Source organism: Anguilla anguilla, chromosome 1 (assembly GCF_013347855.1).
Source record: "Anguilla anguilla isolate fAngAng1 chromosome 1, fAngAng1.pri, whole genome shotgun sequence".
In the NCBI taxonomy this organism is placed as follows: Eukaryota; Metazoa; Chordata; class Actinopteri; order Anguilliformes; family Anguillidae; genus Anguilla; species Anguilla anguilla.
This window is the reverse complement of record NC_049201.1, coordinates 78,171,811-78,188,592: the sequence shown is the minus strand read 5'-3', so window position 1 is coordinate 78,188,592 and position 16,782 is coordinate 78,171,811. Positions and strand designations below refer to the sequence as shown.

Sequence of the window (16,782 nt, the reverse complement as noted above, 5' to 3'; positions counted from 1 at the left end):
AAAGGACAACAAAAAATTCAGTTTTTATTTAGAACTGAATTCAGTATAAATTTTAAATACATTTGTACATGTAACAAACACTGTTATTACTGCAGACAACTGAAAATGCACATATTTTGGTCTGACATTTGTACATTATAATACTGAGGTATAATCTATTTTCTATTTACACAGAGTAAATTTTATAAAAATAATGTTAACCTGCAAAGCGGCAGGTTATATATACTCTATAATACTCTGTCATACTAAAATAAATGCAGTACTCAGGGCTTTACAAAAGTAGACTCGGTTTTTGTTAATTAAAAATATGTTGTATGCGCTCTATGGCTTTTGAGGAACATTTCCTTTCAGAAATTCAGAAAACTTAAGTTGTGGCCCCTTTTACAGAAGACAAATACCTTATCGGGACCTACACCCCATAACAAAAGGCAGTATACCTGGCTCAAGGAGCAAATTCTGTATCTTTGGGGTAATTAAAAAATAATTAAAAAAAAAAACTTTTCATCAAATGCCAACAAAGGGTACTCCATTCCAACAACAGATCCTGTGGCCACGATGTTGGGGCTTGCCTAATGGATGGGCTCTGGGTTGCTAAACATTAGCCAGACACAATCTGTCTCCTCTAAAGAGCTCTTGTGACTGCCTCCTTTTTTCTTTTCAATATTAATTAGAAGCAGGCCTGGAATTTTTTTTCCCCACATTTTTTGAACATTGTTGGGACACCTCTGAGGTCCCCGTCCTCTCCTTTCCCCCCTCAGGACCAATCAGGTAACAGTTCTACTTGTTACTCAGGAGGACCTGCCCCTTTGATAACCCAAAGGAAGCACAGAGTTTGCCATCTCATTGCCACAGACTATTTTTTATTTTTATTTTTTTTTTTTTAAAAGATCTGTGCTAATGAACGCAGATCATTCAATCGTTTAGCCGGGCCCTGTGGTGTTTAAACGCGACCAAAAACCTGTATTTGGAACTCTGTGGCAATTGATGCGTTTTTTGTTAAGCGGTTGGAGTGTGGGCAGGGAACTGCAACCCCCCGGTCCTGGTCCTGGTCCTGGTCCCAAAGTGCTGCATGGTCCATTACAGGTTTTTGTTTTCACCTTGCAATCAGCACAACCAGTTCAGACCACCAATGAAACCAGGTGAAAAAAGATTTAACGGTGTAATAAAGTACTACACCCCACCAATCAAGTGTGGAATAATGAGGAAGACCAGCAGTCCCGGGCAGCTCTGCAGTACCAGGGGATGAACACCCCTCCGAACGGAATGAGGAACCGCTGCGGCTGAGTTCGGTGACGACGAGCAGGAAGGTGACTTGGTTTCTATGGCGATTAACATGGCCTCCGTTCCACGGTTGCCGCTGCCCGAGGGAAATCTACGCGGCGTCGCTGTCCTCGCCGATGGAGCTGGCGACACACAGCGTGACTCCCAGCATCGTCAGGCACATTCCCGCCACGGCTCCTAGGAGATAAGGGGGGGGGGGGGGGTCAGTATCTGAAGGATGTGCGTCAACTTCGCGAACCAGGCTGCCGTCGCATCGGAGCGGTCACGTGACCTCCCCTAGCAACGGGAAATGCACGGGCCGAAAGATTTTTAAATCCATACAGTTTGGAAATTTAATAAAAAAACATACAAACTATTGTTTCCCTTCAAGGTAATTTAAAAATGTGCGCATTTACTCACAAATATGATGACAGTTCCTCAGGAGAGAGTGTACAGTGTGGAAAATCGAAAATGTAATATTGTTCTACAGTATCTATACACACATTTAGACAGACAGCTCAAACTTCAGTACCCTGATGTTGGTCAGATGTTGGCTACTTCATAAAATGTATGTTGCAGATTATATATTTACCAAGTATAAATAAAACATCAGCTTGTGATATCCACAGTGCAGGCAGCTTGTAAATGTATTACCATTTCTTTCCCAACCAGTTGATTACTTAATGTTACTTCTACCATGCCAGAATTTTCATCATTTCATGTTCTTAATCTGTATTTATTTCTGCCGATTGCTTTGAACTGCTGACTGAAATATGAAATGCTGATTTTAAATATATGCATATAATTCCCTATTTTTTGCCCTTTCATCTCTGTTGCCAAGGTGCCCGTTCAGAAACACAGGGGATCAGAAACTCTTCATCTACACAGATTCGATTTTGAAGCACAGGCAACTGTTAATACTCCACTGACTACAGCATACGTACTTTTGCCTCCGATATCTTCTCCCAGGAGTTTCCCGGTGAGAAGCGTGAACAGGAAGGTGAGGGAGTTGGCCACAGGTACAGCCAGGGACAGGTCTGTGGGGGGGAGAGTTCAGAGGTCAGGGGGTCAGGAGGCAGGGAGTATAGGTTCTTGCATTTCAGATACTACTCCAGATACTGTCCTTCCACTGTAAGATCACTGGTGGTTCAGTTTACCTTTCACTGAACTGTAAGATTGCCAGCTGTTCCACTGGCCTTTCAGTGAGCTGTCACGGTATTGGTGGTTCGACTGGCCTTTCAGTGAGCTGTCACAGTATTGGTGGTTCCACTGGCCTTTCAGTGAGCTGTCACAGTATTGGCGGTTTGACTGGCCTTTCAGTGAGCTGTCACAGTATTGGCTGTTCGACTGGCCTTTCAGTGAGCTGTCACAGTATTGGCGGTTCGACTGGCCTTTCGTTGAACTGTAAGATCACTGGTGGTTTAAATGGCCTATCACTGGCTGTAGGGGTGTGTCTAAAGGGGTGGCACCCCCCCCCCAGAATATGATTGGCCCCCCCTGGTGCCCCCCCCCCAACGCCACTGGGCTAGAGTACTGTCAATCTGACAATGCCCAATGCCACTGGATCAGAGCGCTGTCAATCGCTGCCTGATTCGCTGCCAATCACTGCCTGTCAATTTGACAATGCTCAACGCCATCGCAGGACACTGCACAAGAGCCTGAAAATTGTGCCCAATGTATTCTAAGCCAATTTTCAACACTGTATTTATTTCTGATAGAATTTTCTTATTTCCCATGCCCCCATGCCCCCCCCCCCCCCCCCCCCCCCCCCCCGACTGGTTCTTGTCCCTGTGCCACCTCATTTAAAAATCCTGGAACCGCCCCTGCCTGGCTGTTTTGCTGGTCTATCACCAAACTCCAAGGAGTGCTTGGTCATAAGGCCAGAACATTCAGCTGCAGCGTATATTCTTGGAGATTCCTCATCTTATTCGCCAACCCGGGGAGACTGGTGGCCCAGTGACCTCACTGCCCCCACTCTTTCCCTCATTCCAGGAAGGCAAAATGTCAAAAACGGTTATCTGCATTAACCTTGACTCACTTGACAGCCTTGCTGAAATGAAAGGACTTTCACGTGCCATTTGTGAAATTTGACATTCAAAAATGCAGACAAATTAGAATTCTGAAACATTTGGAAATTCACTGAATAGGTATTGGAATTAACAGTATGAGAATAAATTCACATACATTTTAAGATGGAAAATATTCTGTCGTAAAGTTGAAATGTCTGTGAAAAAGCATTGAAGTATTTGATATACACATCTAAAAGTAAGTCAGGTACCTTAATAATATTTTGTAGAGGTATTTACAAAATATTTACGGGTATATAAAAACTGTTGCAATATTATGCAAATATTGAAATACTGTGAATTTCAACAATGTCTGAATATTACATTACATTACAGGCATTTAGCAGCCGCTCTTATCTAGAGCGACGTACAACAAGTGCAAGTGAATAGATATTAATCTGTTTTTTTTTTTCTATTCAGTTTTAAAAAGTTGTGTAGTGTGCACTAGGCATAATGTGCACTAGGCATAAATGACACTAAAAAATACAAATTCAGATGCAATATCTTACAGGTTTGTAAAACTTGCGTGCCTGGCTTACCTGTGGTTGCCAGTGTGAGATAATATACCAGGGATCCGCTCTGATTCAACACGAACGGCACCAAGCACTGAAGGTCAAAGGAAGGTTCGATACATCAGTCACACTGTCTACGGAAAATCTCCAGGACCAATCAAATGAATTACGTAGCAAAAACAGGCTGGACTAAGCGCGCGCATTGTTCATGATAGTTTTCAGCTCAAGTTTTTCTTTTTTTACCTGGCATAATGTTACAGCCGAAAACGTGCCCTAAAGTGAAAGACCATGGCCAGACCTAGGAAACGACTCACTACACGTCAAGAACAAAATACAGTTCTTTTTTTAACCATTAGTGGAATATATTGGTAATGAACTGAAACATCGAAACATCAAAGGTTAATGAACGTACAAACGTGTCCAGGATCGCTGACGCATGGAGCCTGCAAGGCCACGCGCACCTCTTAAATTCTATTGCGCTGCTTCATACCTGGCTGTCACTCTCGCGCTCAGGTTGCGTGGCCAGGCATTTACCTTGATGTTGAGGAACAGAAACTTCAGCTCTCCCAAGAACTGAAGTACAGCGTTGCCCTTTTTTACTTCCTCAATTCCTTCAGTGCCTCTTTTCAGAAAAGGGTTCGTACCTCCCCACAGTAGAGCCACCAGCACGAGACACAGCACCTCCGCTGCGAAAACAACACGCAGCAGACGATGCACGTGTGGCAATAATTAAAATTATTCTAAAAAATAGCTTTACTTGATTTTAATACACGCCATAACCGTTCTACCTAACGTGGACTATATGCCCAGACATACCAATCATCCCTGCATGTGTAATCAAGTTAAGTTCGTTATTTCTGCCCAGTTTCTTAAGAAGTCTAGCATAACAGTTAACTACGAGCAAGCAAACAGATATCAAGCCAGGCGCCCACTGTGTTTTTTCTATATACACGGCAGCTACCAGGTAAAATATTTATGCAGAAATGGCACATCAAAGTATCTGGCGATATGCATATTATGATGGCAAGTTTTAAACAAGTCAATAATTAATGTTTGAAATGTTTTAAGTGTGATAATATTTTGCTGTACGTTACTTCACTGCATGAATACACATAGTCGATAGCAATTACTTACAGAAAGACACCATAACTACCGGCAACAACGGACATCATGCGATCATATGGCCACAGTACTTCCGCCACCAGCCGTCAGTGACTCCGGAAGAGATCTCTGTCTGTTTATTCTTCCACCACGTTGTCTGACAGCTGCAGACTTAGCGAAAGCAGTTGGACTCGTAATTGACAGCAAATTTCCCGCTAAAACCAACGGATATACTACGTTGATAAAATGGTGAGTACCGTTTGCTAGCTACGCATTCATTAAAAGGTTAGGTTTAGCAGATGTCTGTTAACTTAGCAAGCTAGATAATTTTGAAGTTAACATAACCTGTGCTGACTAGCTAGAATAGATCCTTTGAAACTTCTGAGAAATGTCATCGTACACGCTTTGGCGACGCTCCGAAATCGCTGGTCCACCTTAAATCAGCTGCGTTATGCGATGGTATGCTTTCATGGTCTTCGTGCATTTGCAAAGGGTAAAATGTGCTTCGAAACTTAGCAACAATTCAAAGGAGAAATTGAACAGTGGTGGCAATGTGACAAATATTTTATTTGTATCTTTAATTTATGCTACGCGTTCACTTCGTATGTAGTTTAAAGGCTGTAATATGGAAAGATCAGATACCCAAGTGCCACGCGCAATTTCTTTCCAAATTCCCATTGTCTTAACGAACTCTAAAGTCTTAGACTTTTGACACTTGATTATAACAGCTCACAGGTCTTCCCTCGACTCTATTCCATATGGACTTAGCTGTCATCGGAGAAATCGCAGTATGCCCTCTTTATTTAAATAGGCTTATATTACTGTATTGGAGACAGTTTGGAGGGTTATTTGCAAACTGTACAGTAATATTTCATCCACACCATTTCAGATGTACATTCGTTTTTGTTCGCTCATACACATGTGATACAATCTCGAGACAAGGAGAATTTTGGAGAAAAAAAATGCGCGTGACACTTGGGTATCTGATATTTCTATATTGCATCATTTAAAAAAAACATACGAAGAGAACGTAGCCTAAATTGAAGATACAAACAAAAATTACACCATCGTTCAATTTCTTCTTTGAGCCACAGCTCAGTTTTCGAAGCACGTTATAGCCTTTGCAAACGCGCAGAGACCGTGAAAGCATACTATTTCATAACACAACCGATTTAAGGTGGACTGGGAATTTCGAATCGGGGAGCCGACTTAAGCGGCGTCACGCTGTGTACCACCACCAACTTGCTATTTCATGTTTTATGGCTAGCCATATTCATTTACTTCAGATAACGTTAACTCTATGGTGACTTTATTTTGCTTGTAAGCTTGCTAACGGTTCTGCAACGACGCTCCCGTTATGTTTCTAGCGAGCATGCCATTGCGGCTAGCTGTGGACTAATTTAGCCAGGTCAGCTTAGTGCGAAACTAACTGTGTTGTGTGCATGTTTCGGTGGTGATCTGTTAGCATGCAGCGCTGCATTTTCAGCTAACAAATGACAGCCACAGTGACGGCAGAGGGTTTTTAAATATTTTTTTCCTGCTTCGCAGAGACCCATTCTCCTGCAGGGCCATGAACGGTCCATCACGCAGATAAAGTACAACCGCGAAGGAGACCTGCTGTTCTCCGTGGCAAAAGACACGGTACGAAAACTTAACCTGCTTTATATATATATATATATATATATATATATATATATATATATATATATAAATTACTAAATAAAAACATAGATCTCTATACTTAAAAACAACGGGCTAACGATATGAAAATTCAGACATTTCATATTTAATGTGGTGATAATAAAGCGCGTTTTTTGTGTGCCTGTCTTTTTTATTATGTGGGTTTCCAGAATTCTAGAACAGAGCATGGTGGATCTGCGATTCTATTTACGATCACCGGCCGCTTTATTCGGTACACCCATCTAGTATCGGGTAGGATCCCCCTTTTACCTCCAGAACGTCCTGATTTATTCGTGGCATGGATTCAGCAAGGCGCTGGAAACATTCCTTAGGGATTCTGGTCCATGCTGACTTGAGAGCATCACACAATTCCATAAGTTTTTTCGGCCACACATTCACGTTCAAGAGCGTTCTGTTCCACCTCACCCCAGAGGTGCTGTATTGGACTGAGGACTGCACAGGCCTTTGCAGTGAAGTTGCACTGTCACTATTTGTGGAACCACCTATGATGCTTGCTGTGTGACATGACACATTATCCTGCTGGAAGTGTCCATTTGAAATGGAGTAGTCTGTGGCCTAAAGGGAATGCATGTGGTCAGCAGCAATGCTGCTTAGGTATGCTGTGGCATTCAAATGATGCTCATTTTGTTTCAAGGGGCCTAATGTGTTAGTCGATAAAAACATTCCCCACACCGTTACACCATCAGCAGCAGCCTGCACTGCTGACACAAGGCAGAATGGACCCATGGTGCTGTTTAAGCCACATTCTGACCCCACCATCTGCATGTCGCAGCAGATACCGAGATTCGTTCCGACCAGGCAACGTTTTTATCTAATCTTCAGTTGTCCAGTTTGGGTGATCACGTGCCCACTTGTAGGCTCATTTTTTCTGTTCTTATCTGACACGAGTGGAACCTGAAAATGGTTTGCTGCTGCTGTAGCCCATCCGCTTCAAGGGGAGATTCCCTTCTGCACACCACTGTTGTGAACGGCTGTTAATTTAGAATTTGTAGGCCCTTTCCGTTTGGTTGAACGAGTCTCCCCCTTTCTCCTCTGACCGCTCTCATTAGCAAGGTGTCTTCAGCCACAGAGCTGCCGCGGCCCTCGGTGGATGTTTTTTTTTGTTCATCGCTCCGTTCTCTGTAAACTCTGGAGGCTGCCGTGTGCGAAAATCCCAGGAGGGCAGCTGTTTCTGAGATGCTGGTACCCCCCCCCCCCCAGTCACTTGGATCACGCATCGCGCCCGTTTCTAATTAAAATGAAACCCCTTCACCACGCCTGCGCGCTTTTACGAAGCGAGTTGCGGCCACGCGATTGGCCGTTTTGGAGGAGCGGGCTGCCTGCGTTAGCGAGCCGGGTGTGCCTAATAAAGCGGCCGGGGCGAGCGTAATGTGAATGACGTGGTGTGATGTCATTCGGTCGGGGGTTGTCTCTCGCGTGTGTGTGTGCAGGTGACGAACGTGTGGTACTCCGTTAACGGGGAGCGGCTCGGCACGTACAACGGACACACGGGCGCCGTCTGGTGCGTGGACGTCGACTGTATCCTTCTGGGAAAAAAAGTATTTATAAAGTAAATGGACTGCATTTATATAGCGCTTTTATCCAAAGCGCTTTACAATTGATGCCTCTCATTCGCCAGAGCAGTTAGGGGTTAGGTGTCTTGCTCAAGGACACTTCGACATGCCCAGGGCGGGGTTTGAACCGGCAACCCTCCGACTGCCAGACAATCGGTCTTACCTCCTGAGCTATGTCGCCCTAAGTATATTAAAAAAGAGTATTTTATTACGTCGTGGTGTGATGTCATGAGACTGCAGAGGACGGCTGATAGGTTTATTTGGTTGGGAGGAATATTTATTATTTATTTATTTATTTTATTTTTTTCTGAGTGGCAAAGGAACACGTCGTTGTCTTACCTGGTGCTACTGGAACGGGATTAGTTTAACGTTATCTCAGTTATCTGACTCCAAAGTAATGTTTTAACCTTTCCTCTGTGCAAACAGTTACGTGTGGAAGGAGACTGTGAATGTGGGGCTAAAGTCTCTTTCTGACAGTAGTGTGGCTCTGTACGGATTGCTATCTATCTTCAATCAATCAATCAATCAGTCAATCAAAATTGATTTCTATAGCACACTTCATACACAGTGGCAACCCAGTGTGCTTTACATAAATAAATCTTGGTAGACTTGGACGTGCCTCTGGCTTGTGTAGCCTGCGAAGGTACAGTTGTGTGTCTTGCGACGGCACTAGCATACAGGCGAGTGAAGATGGAGAGCAGAAATCCTGAGTTTGGTGTGTATGTTAGGACCTTAAAACTGCTAGGTGTGCAGTGGTTTAGAGTCAAAGAGGAATAACGGGTTATAGTGAATGTAATTTATTGTACACTGTGTTCAATCATAGTCATATGCAATGGTGCACTGCAGAATGTGAGTGTAGTGCAATGGCTATACGTGAATGGCGCGCATGAGATTGTGTTGACGAGTCTCATCGAACCATTCCACTTTTCCCCTTATATACCCCCGGGTCAAGGGTCAAGGGTCAAAGAAAAACCCCAAGTCATCAAAGAACGACAAAGACAAAACAAAACGGACCCTGCCTGCATTGTCTCTGTAAGCCAATCAAACCAGGTTAACCTTTGTAGCACAGCTGGCTGCTGACTCATAGGTAACTTGCATTACCCACTGTTCACTTTTGAATGGTGTTCCAAAATCTTTATTCAACTCCCACTGCACCACACCATCAATGAAACCAACGTATTCCCTGTCCCGCTTTCCAACAGCATTAAGCATGATTGCACTGTATACGGAAAACCTAAGGTTTACATCATGGTATTTAAACTCTGGAGATGATTGCAACGATGCACTATTGGGGCAATGGCAGCATCTCTGTCAAACCTTGTTGACTTGCTGGCCAGCACCGTAAACACAGTCTGTTTTCCTTTGGGGCTGTGATTAGGGGCCACCACCCTACAAGTGCAGGAACTTAATTTAGGAACCTGGACCTTAACGAACGGCGCAGGGGACACCAAGAACGTGTTAACGGGATCGGCCGACAACACCTGCAGGCTGTGGGACTGTGAGACCGGTAAGAGGGGGGCGTGGAACCACGGGCAAGCGTTGCCTGGCAACCCGGAGTCCTGAGAGGGATAGGGTCAGAATTATCCGGAGTGAGGTGGCAAGGGCTGCAATGCAGCATACTGGCTTTGTGAAGAATTCATTTTATTATTTAATATCGTTATTTAATATACATTTGTGATACAGATTATAGAAGGTTATACTCTTAACATGCACATCCTTTCTGGTGATTGAATATGGTATTCGTTTTTCATATTAAGTAATTTATCAATGGTAATTAATTTACATTGGTTCCGGTGTCTGATATGTCGACTTTTTATTTCTGCTCAAAGTACGGCGTTATGATTTTTGTAGTTTCCCACGTTACCTTTTTTTCGTTTTTGACCTCTCCGATCAAATAATGTGCGTCAGAATTTCTGTCGTGTAGCTCAAACTCAAACTGTACCGAAAAGAAATCCTGGAAAATCCTACTTTCATCTCTAAGAAGTCATTGAAAAGCCATGTAAGATAAGCGTTTGATTTGAGTGGGAGCCCTGGCAGTCTCCCAGGCCTTTGACTGAAGGGAACTGAAGGGTTTTATGGAGAGAATCTGGCATGTCGTGTCTCTCTACCTGTACAGGTAAGCTGTGTGTCTCTACCTGTGCAGGTAAGCAGCTGGCTCTGCTGGACACCAGCTCAGCGGTCCGGACCTGCGGCTTCGACTTCAGCGGGAACATCATCATGTTCTCCACAGACAAGCAGATGGGCTATCAGTGCTTCCTCAACTACTTCGACCTGAGGGACCCCCAGCAGATCGGTAATCACCAGTAGCCCCAAAATCCCTCCCCGTCCCCGCTCCTGCACCTTCCCCGCACCACACCCCAGGTCCCAGAGTCCTGATAGCCCAAACCTTGGGATCAACTCTTAACTATCTCCACCTCTCTGTGGGATAATGGGAAGGGTCACAAAGCATGCTGGGACACAGGATATGGGAGGGAACTACTGTACAGTGCAGGCTGAATTACATCTCCTGCTCTGTTTCTAAAGTACGGAGCTGTCCTTGGAATAGATTAATAAGTGACCACTGACATGGAATGATCTGGAAGCATCTGCAGAAGTAATGGCCTTGGTCTGTAGTGGATTTAACGTGGGCATGACAACTGCTTTGGCCTTCCTGTGTCGCTTCCTGCTTTCTGCCTCCACCTCTGACTCTCTCTTCATCTCTCTCTCCTGTTCCTCTCCTCCCTCCCTCCCTCTCTCCCTCCCTCCCACTGTCCTTGCCCCACCCCCCCCCCCGCCCCAGAGGATAACCAGCCCTACATGTCTGTGCCGTGCAGCGAGTCTAAGATCACCAGCGCGGTGTGGGGGCCACTGGGGGAGTTTGTCATCGCGGGCCACGAGAGCGGCGAGCTCAACCAGTTCAGCGCCAAGGTACCGGTGCAGCAGTGGGTTTGCTCTGCATTTTGCCGATAGCCGTGCTAAAACGGCACTTTTATGAAACCCCCTTTATAGTAATACTCAATACCGTCTTTAGAAGAAAGAGCAAACGACGACATTAAAGAACGTTTAAGAGTTAATTATTTTATTTGATCATTTAGATTACACATTATACTTATACCGTCTCGCTTTTGGGCGAAGTTTAACGTTAGCGTTTGACTGAGTTTAACGTTAGCTAGCTTGCTAACGGCACCCACTGACCAAATATGTAGACTTTCTCATCTGTGCCAGTGGAGGGGTCAGGTATCCCAGCATTCCACTTCTGGACAAGTACATTATTTCAGCTTGCGGTTGACCACCGAATCACACAGGGGAGCCCTCAGCTGGCTGAGCTCAATTGTGTGTGTGTGTCTGTGTGTGTGCTTGTGTCTGTCTGTCTGTCCGGCTGCAGTCTGGGGAGATACTGAAGAGCGCCAAGGAGCACACCAAGCAGATCAACGACATCCAGAGCTCTGTGGACCTCACCATGATCATCTGCGCCTCCAAGGACAACACAGCCAAGGTCTGCAGCGCCCCCCTGAGGCCTGACGGGTTAACTGCACAAAAAGTAACCGTTAACAGTTCAAAAAGCTGCCTGCGGTCCACCTCCAAGAATATATACTGGATTTTTATATTTTTGTGAGGTAAAAGCTACAAATAAGGTTTTCCTCACCCTTTTCAATGGAGCGTGGGTATACGTGTATGTCTAGTTTAGCTGTGAGGGACCTCTTATAGATGTGTTCCCTGGGTCTGATTGGGACGCCAGGGCTGACTGGTCTGTGCTGATTGGCCCTTTTACTGTCTCTGCAGTTGTTTGACTCCACGTCATTGGATCTCATCAGGACCTTTAAGACGGAGAGACCGGTCAACTCAGCCGCCATTTCGCCTATCATGGATCACGTAAGACCCCCCTCAGTTTACTCTTTAAATCTAGACTCCTTTTTGGAGAACGGCTATGGAGGTCTCAGTGTGGTGCAGTTCTACTTCTCTAACCCCTACACTGCACTGCCATCTACTTAGAATGTCAACTGAATAGCACGGGCTCACTGTCATTGCGTAGCATGCTTTTCTGTGGTCCTTATGTGTAATAAAGCTGTATTAGAAAATGGAGATCTGGATTGCACTGGGTCTTGTGGAGAATGTGGAACGTTAGTGCCTGAGGCTGTGTGTAAGCACTGTTGGCGGTGCCCATGTACCCTTTATGAACCGCCTGTGTGTGTACCTGGTGTGTAGCCTGTGTGTAGCCTGTGTGTGTACCCTGTGTGTAGCCTGTGTGTGTATCCTGTGTGTAGCCTGTGTGTGTATCCTGTGTGTACCCTGTTTGAACCCTGTGTGTACCCTGTGTGTATACCCTGTGTTTAGCCTGTGTGTGTATCCTGTGTGTACCCTGTGTGTACTGCCTGTGTGTGTAGCCTGTGTGTAGCCTGTGTGTGTACCCTGTGTGTACCGCCTGTGTGTGTACCCTGTGTGTAGCCTGTGTGTGTATCCTGTGTGTACCGCCTGTGTGTGTAGCCTGTGTGTGTACCCTGTGTGTACCCTGTGTAAATAGTAAATGGACTGCATTTATATAGCGCTTTTATCCAAAGTGCTTTACAATTGATGCCTCTCATTCGCCAGAGCAATTAGGGGTTAGGTGTCTTGCTCAAGGACACTTCGACACGCCCAGGGTGGGGTTTGAACCGGCAACCCTCCGACTGCCAGACAATCGGTCTTACCTCCTGAGCTATGTCGCCCCTGTGTGTACCCTGTGTGTAGCCTGTGTGTGTATCCTGTGTGTACCGCCAGTGTGCGTACCCTGTGTGTACCCTGTGTGTAGCCTGTGTGTGTATCCTGTGTGTACCCTGTTTGTACTGCCTGTGTGTGTATCCTGTGTGTAGCCTGTGTGTGTATCCTGTGTGTACCCTGTGTGTAGCCTGTGTGTGTATCCTGTGTGTACCCTGTGTGTACCGCCTGCAACCCGACCCTTGTCCCGACGCTTCTGAACTTTCGCTGTCTCCTGCCGCAGGTGGTCATGGGAGGTGGACAGGAGGCCATGGAGGTGACCACCACCTCCACCAGGATCGGGAAGTTTGAGGCCAGGTTAGTAGTGCCACTTACCTGAGTGAACCTGCTTACCTGAGTGAACCTGCTTACCTGGGTGTACCTGCTTACCTGAGTTAACCTGCTTACCTGGGTGAACCTGCTTACCTGGGTGAACCTGCTTACCTGTGGGAACCTACTTACCTGAGTTAACCTGCTTACCTGGGTGAACCTACTTACCTGAGTGAACCTGCTTACCTGAGTTAACCTGCTTACCTGAGTGAACCTACTTACCTGAGTGTGCCTGCTTACCTGGGTGTGCCTGCTGAGTTGGACAGTCACTGCATGGCTCTGGATTGGGATGCTGTGTGGGGATCTGGGACCCATGTCGGTGCGTTTGCACCCCGTTTCTCCCCCCTGCGCCCCAGGTTCTTCCACGCCGCGTACGAAGAGGAGTTCGGCAGAGTGAAGGGACACTTCGGCCCCATCAACTGTGTGGCCTTCCACCCGGACGGGAAGAGGTCAGTCCCAAAAACCACCTGATCCGTCTCAGTCTGCTCTACTGTGTGTGTGTGTGTGTGTGTGTGTGTGTGTGTGTGTGTGTTTCAGTGTGTGTGTGAGCTGATGGGTCTCTGTCTCCTCTCTCAGCTACAGCAGTGGTGGAGAGGATGGTTATGTGAGGATACACTACTTCGATCCGCACTACTTCGAGTTTGAGATTGACAGTTAAAGAGGAGAACTGGAACCACCTCCCCTCCCCTCTTCCTCACTCTTTTACCCTCTCTCCATTCCTCTATTTCTCTCTCTCTCTCCATCCCCTGTTACCCTCTTTATCCCTCTATTACCCTCTCTCCATCCGTTACCCTCTCTCTATCCCTCCCTATCTCACCTTCCTTCTCTCATTCTATTACCCTTTCTCTCTCCATCATTGTTACCCTCTCTCTATCCATCCTTTTTACCCTCGCTCTTCATCCTTGCTACCCTGCGTTCTGAGCCTCGTAGTGATGTCACGCGCTGTGTCAGGAGTGACGTCATAAAGGAGTGACATCATCACGTCTCACGGGTTAGCTCAGTGCTATCCAGTGAGACGTGCTCCGCGTGTGAGGGTTCCATCACAGCGAGACTCTCACACAGTGCACCGGCGGGATTCTCACAAAGCAGTACGCCACCTGTGCGGCCTGAGTGGGCGTGTCCTGGCCCTGAGGGGGCGTGTGTCTTGGCCAGCTCCGCCCCACACCGCCGGATCCCGCCGTCGCGTGCAGGAAGTCCCGACCGGGCCTCAATAACGTCACATGATCCACCACGACTTCCTGTTCCGGGCAGCGGAGGCGGGTCGCTCCCCGTCCGCCAACGCGCTCGCTTAACAAACTGGGTTTTACCTGAACGCTTTTATTTATTTATTTATTTATGTATTTATTTATTTTTATTTGTGTAATCCTCTTTGTGCCTCCCTGGTCTGGGCACTTCTGTTTGCGCTGTACTCTTAAGTTTCTCCGGGTGAGAGATTCTGCCGACTGGCAGTGTAGTGAACTGAAATACCTCATTCGGATTAAAGTCTCTTTCAGAAGGGGGGGGGACTTTTGTGGCCACAAAACCACGAAAGGTTCAGCGGCGAAGACGGTGAAAGACGGTGAAAATGGCGGCAGCGTCCAGGGGTGAGACGGACGTGCGAACAGGAAATAACAGCCGGGGGTTAAGGCCTCTGTCCCTCTTTCAGAGCTCAGAGAGGATTCCGGAAGCTTCCGCCATTTCAGTGCACTACCACCCCACCCTTCAAAATGACTCGGGGAAACTTTATTCATATATTTTGTCCGACGGCAAAGATCTGACGTTGTAGCGCCTGGTTGATGAAACGGGCAAAAGGGATCTGATGTAGCAGCAGCCTGCGGATGCATGCTCAATAAAAAGACGTGTGTGTGGTGTTTTATCCTCATTTTAGTCATTAACTGAATGTATTTCCTATTGGATTGACAGTGCAGGTAGGTTGCAACGGCGCGTTTTACGGATAAGTGCATGTTTTTCAAACGCCTGGAAACGCCACGGCCCAGGTATTCAAACACACCGCTTGTTAATGGAGGAGGAAGTGGCACTTTTTGTCTTTTTTTTTTTTTTGTTGTGGTTTTTTTTTGTCACGGTCTCTCTCAGTGGTTAGTGGCCTTTTCGTTCTCTGTGGAACGCATGACTGCATCTTTTAATACCACAGTAATGCACACGTGCATTTTTTTTTGGCAGTTTTCTGTTCCCCATAAATTAACATTTTGTGGGCAAGGGAATGTAACACGCTACAATTTTGGATACACATTTTTCCCTAGATAACTATTTCATATTCAGAACGTATTGACTTGTTTGATTGTAACCTTGCATGTAAATTGGCTCGTCTCATTTTACATCCAAATCCAAAATGAAACGCATGAAATACCCCAAGGTTATTTTAAGGACGCACCTCTGTCTGAGTGCTGGTTTTACACGAACAGCTAACATCAACGCAGGCATTCACACTGCCTTCTTAACTGAATAACAAGACATGCATATCGGTCGTACCATAACGAACACACCCCTTCCACTCTGTGCACCAAACATTTCAGAAGCAGCCTTTCTCATAAAGCTCCAGCTTCAGAAAACACTCATAAACAATCAGCATTATATGATGGTTTCGGAGTGATAACACCTCTTCTGTAGTGTAAATAAATAAATAAAATAAACCTTGCACGTAAAATGCCTATCTCCTGAGTGTTAATCATCATGAAGCGCATTTGTTTATAACCACTCTATAAAGTGGGAATGCCGTATCTGTGATACTTATGGTTTACGATGGCTGCGGGAACCATTTGCGTTAGCATCATTCGTTTTGCTTTGTTCTCTGCGCTTGCCTTTGTTCACCTGGGTTCTCCTCCTTTCTGAACACTGGTGAGAGGCAGGAGATATTGTTCAAGACTTACAAGTCTACAAAGACCTTAACTGTGCTACAAAATGCAATGTGTGATCTGTGTCTCCCCACTACATTTTAATATCATTTGCACGCAGACACCACATTTAAATCAGTTGAAGATTTATTACAATGCAAGTTCATTTTCCACACCTTCAGTTAAAAGTCACTAGGAACAGTGAAGTCACTATGAACAGTGGCTTGGTCCGAATTTAAGATTATGACAAAAAGGTTGAAGATAAGGGGTTTTATTCTCTTGATAAAATATTAATATTTTGTCTCTAAAATTTCACTCTTGGGAAAGGGTTGTTTAAACAACTTTGTGTGGTGTGTGTGTGAGCACATCTGCGTGTGTACGCACAAGCGTGCGTGTGTGTGCGCGTGTGGTTCATTGTGATGCTAGTGTTGTGTAAGCAGCTTCTCTCTGTTCTTGCTGATGTCCCGGTGGAATTCTGTCGACTCCACAAGGACAGTGGATTAAAGTGGCCAGGGTTTGCATTTCTGTGCTGGGGTCCTTTTTCAATGCGTCGCTGGTTTTCACTTTGTCCTCTACCCCGCCCTAACGACAGCGTTTTCTAACACCACAACAGAGAAACTGAAAATACTGGAACCGAAGGTGAGAAATGCCACAGCAAGCTGCTTTCATTTCATTTACCTGCTAGAAAGTATAATGTATGCTGCCAAAAAAAACT

General features: G+C 45.7%; 2 protein-coding genes across 2 annotated transcripts; one reads left to right on the top strand and one right to left on the bottom strand.

Moving 5' to 3' along the window:
- Nucleotides 1-7: 7 nt before the first annotated feature.
- On the bottom strand, nt 8-5,084 carry tmem234 (transmembrane protein 234). Its single transcript, XM_035434588.1, has 5 exons — nt 4,973-5,084; nt 4,373-4,524; nt 3,866-3,932; nt 2,205-2,297; nt 8-1,458 (listed from the first exon to the last, which is right to left on the bottom strand). The coding sequence occupies exons 1-5, from the start codon at nt 4,983-4,985 to the stop codon at nt 1,373-1,375; spliced, it is 411 nt and encodes a 136-aa protein (XP_035290479.1). The 5' UTR covers nt 4,986-5,084; the 3' UTR covers nt 8-1,372.
- Nucleotides 5,059-15,880, top strand: LOC118236312 (eukaryotic translation initiation factor 3 subunit I-like). The gene is made up of 12 exons (XM_035434574.1): nt 5,059-5,188; nt 6,488-6,580; nt 8,071-8,158; nt 9,635-9,700; nt 10,337-10,486; nt 10,973-11,100; nt 11,558-11,668; nt 11,956-12,045; nt 13,151-13,224; nt 13,593-13,685; nt 13,813-13,933; nt 13,991-15,880. Exons 1-11 carry the CDS (start codon nt 5,186-5,188, stop codon nt 13,892-13,894), a joined length of 978 nt encoding a protein of 325 aa, XP_035290465.1. The 5' UTR covers nt 5,059-5,185; the 3' UTR covers nt 13,895-13,933; nt 13,991-15,880.
- The last annotated feature ends 902 nt before the right edge of the window (nt 15,881-16,782 follow it).

Bases quoted from the DNA above. Each gene is read 5' to 3' on its own strand.
- tmem234 (XM_035434588.1), bottom strand. The intron at 2,298-3,865 runs GTAAGCCAGGCA...TCCCCCCCACAG, and splicing joins TCTCACACTGGCAACCACAG to ACCTGTCCCTGGCTGTACCT. The intron at 1,459-2,204 runs GTACGTATGCTG...CTTATCTCCTAG, and splicing joins AGAAGATATCGGAGGCAAAA to GAGCCGTGGCGGGAATGTGC.
- LOC118236312 (XM_035434574.1), top strand. The intron at 8,159-9,634 runs GTATCCTTCTGG...CGAACGGCGCAG, and splicing joins CTGGTGCGTGGACGTCGACT to GGGACACCAAGAACGTGTTA. The intron at 11,669-11,955 runs GTCTGCAGCGCC...CTGTCTCTGCAG, and splicing joins CCAAGGACAACACAGCCAAG to TTGTTTGACTCCACGTCATT.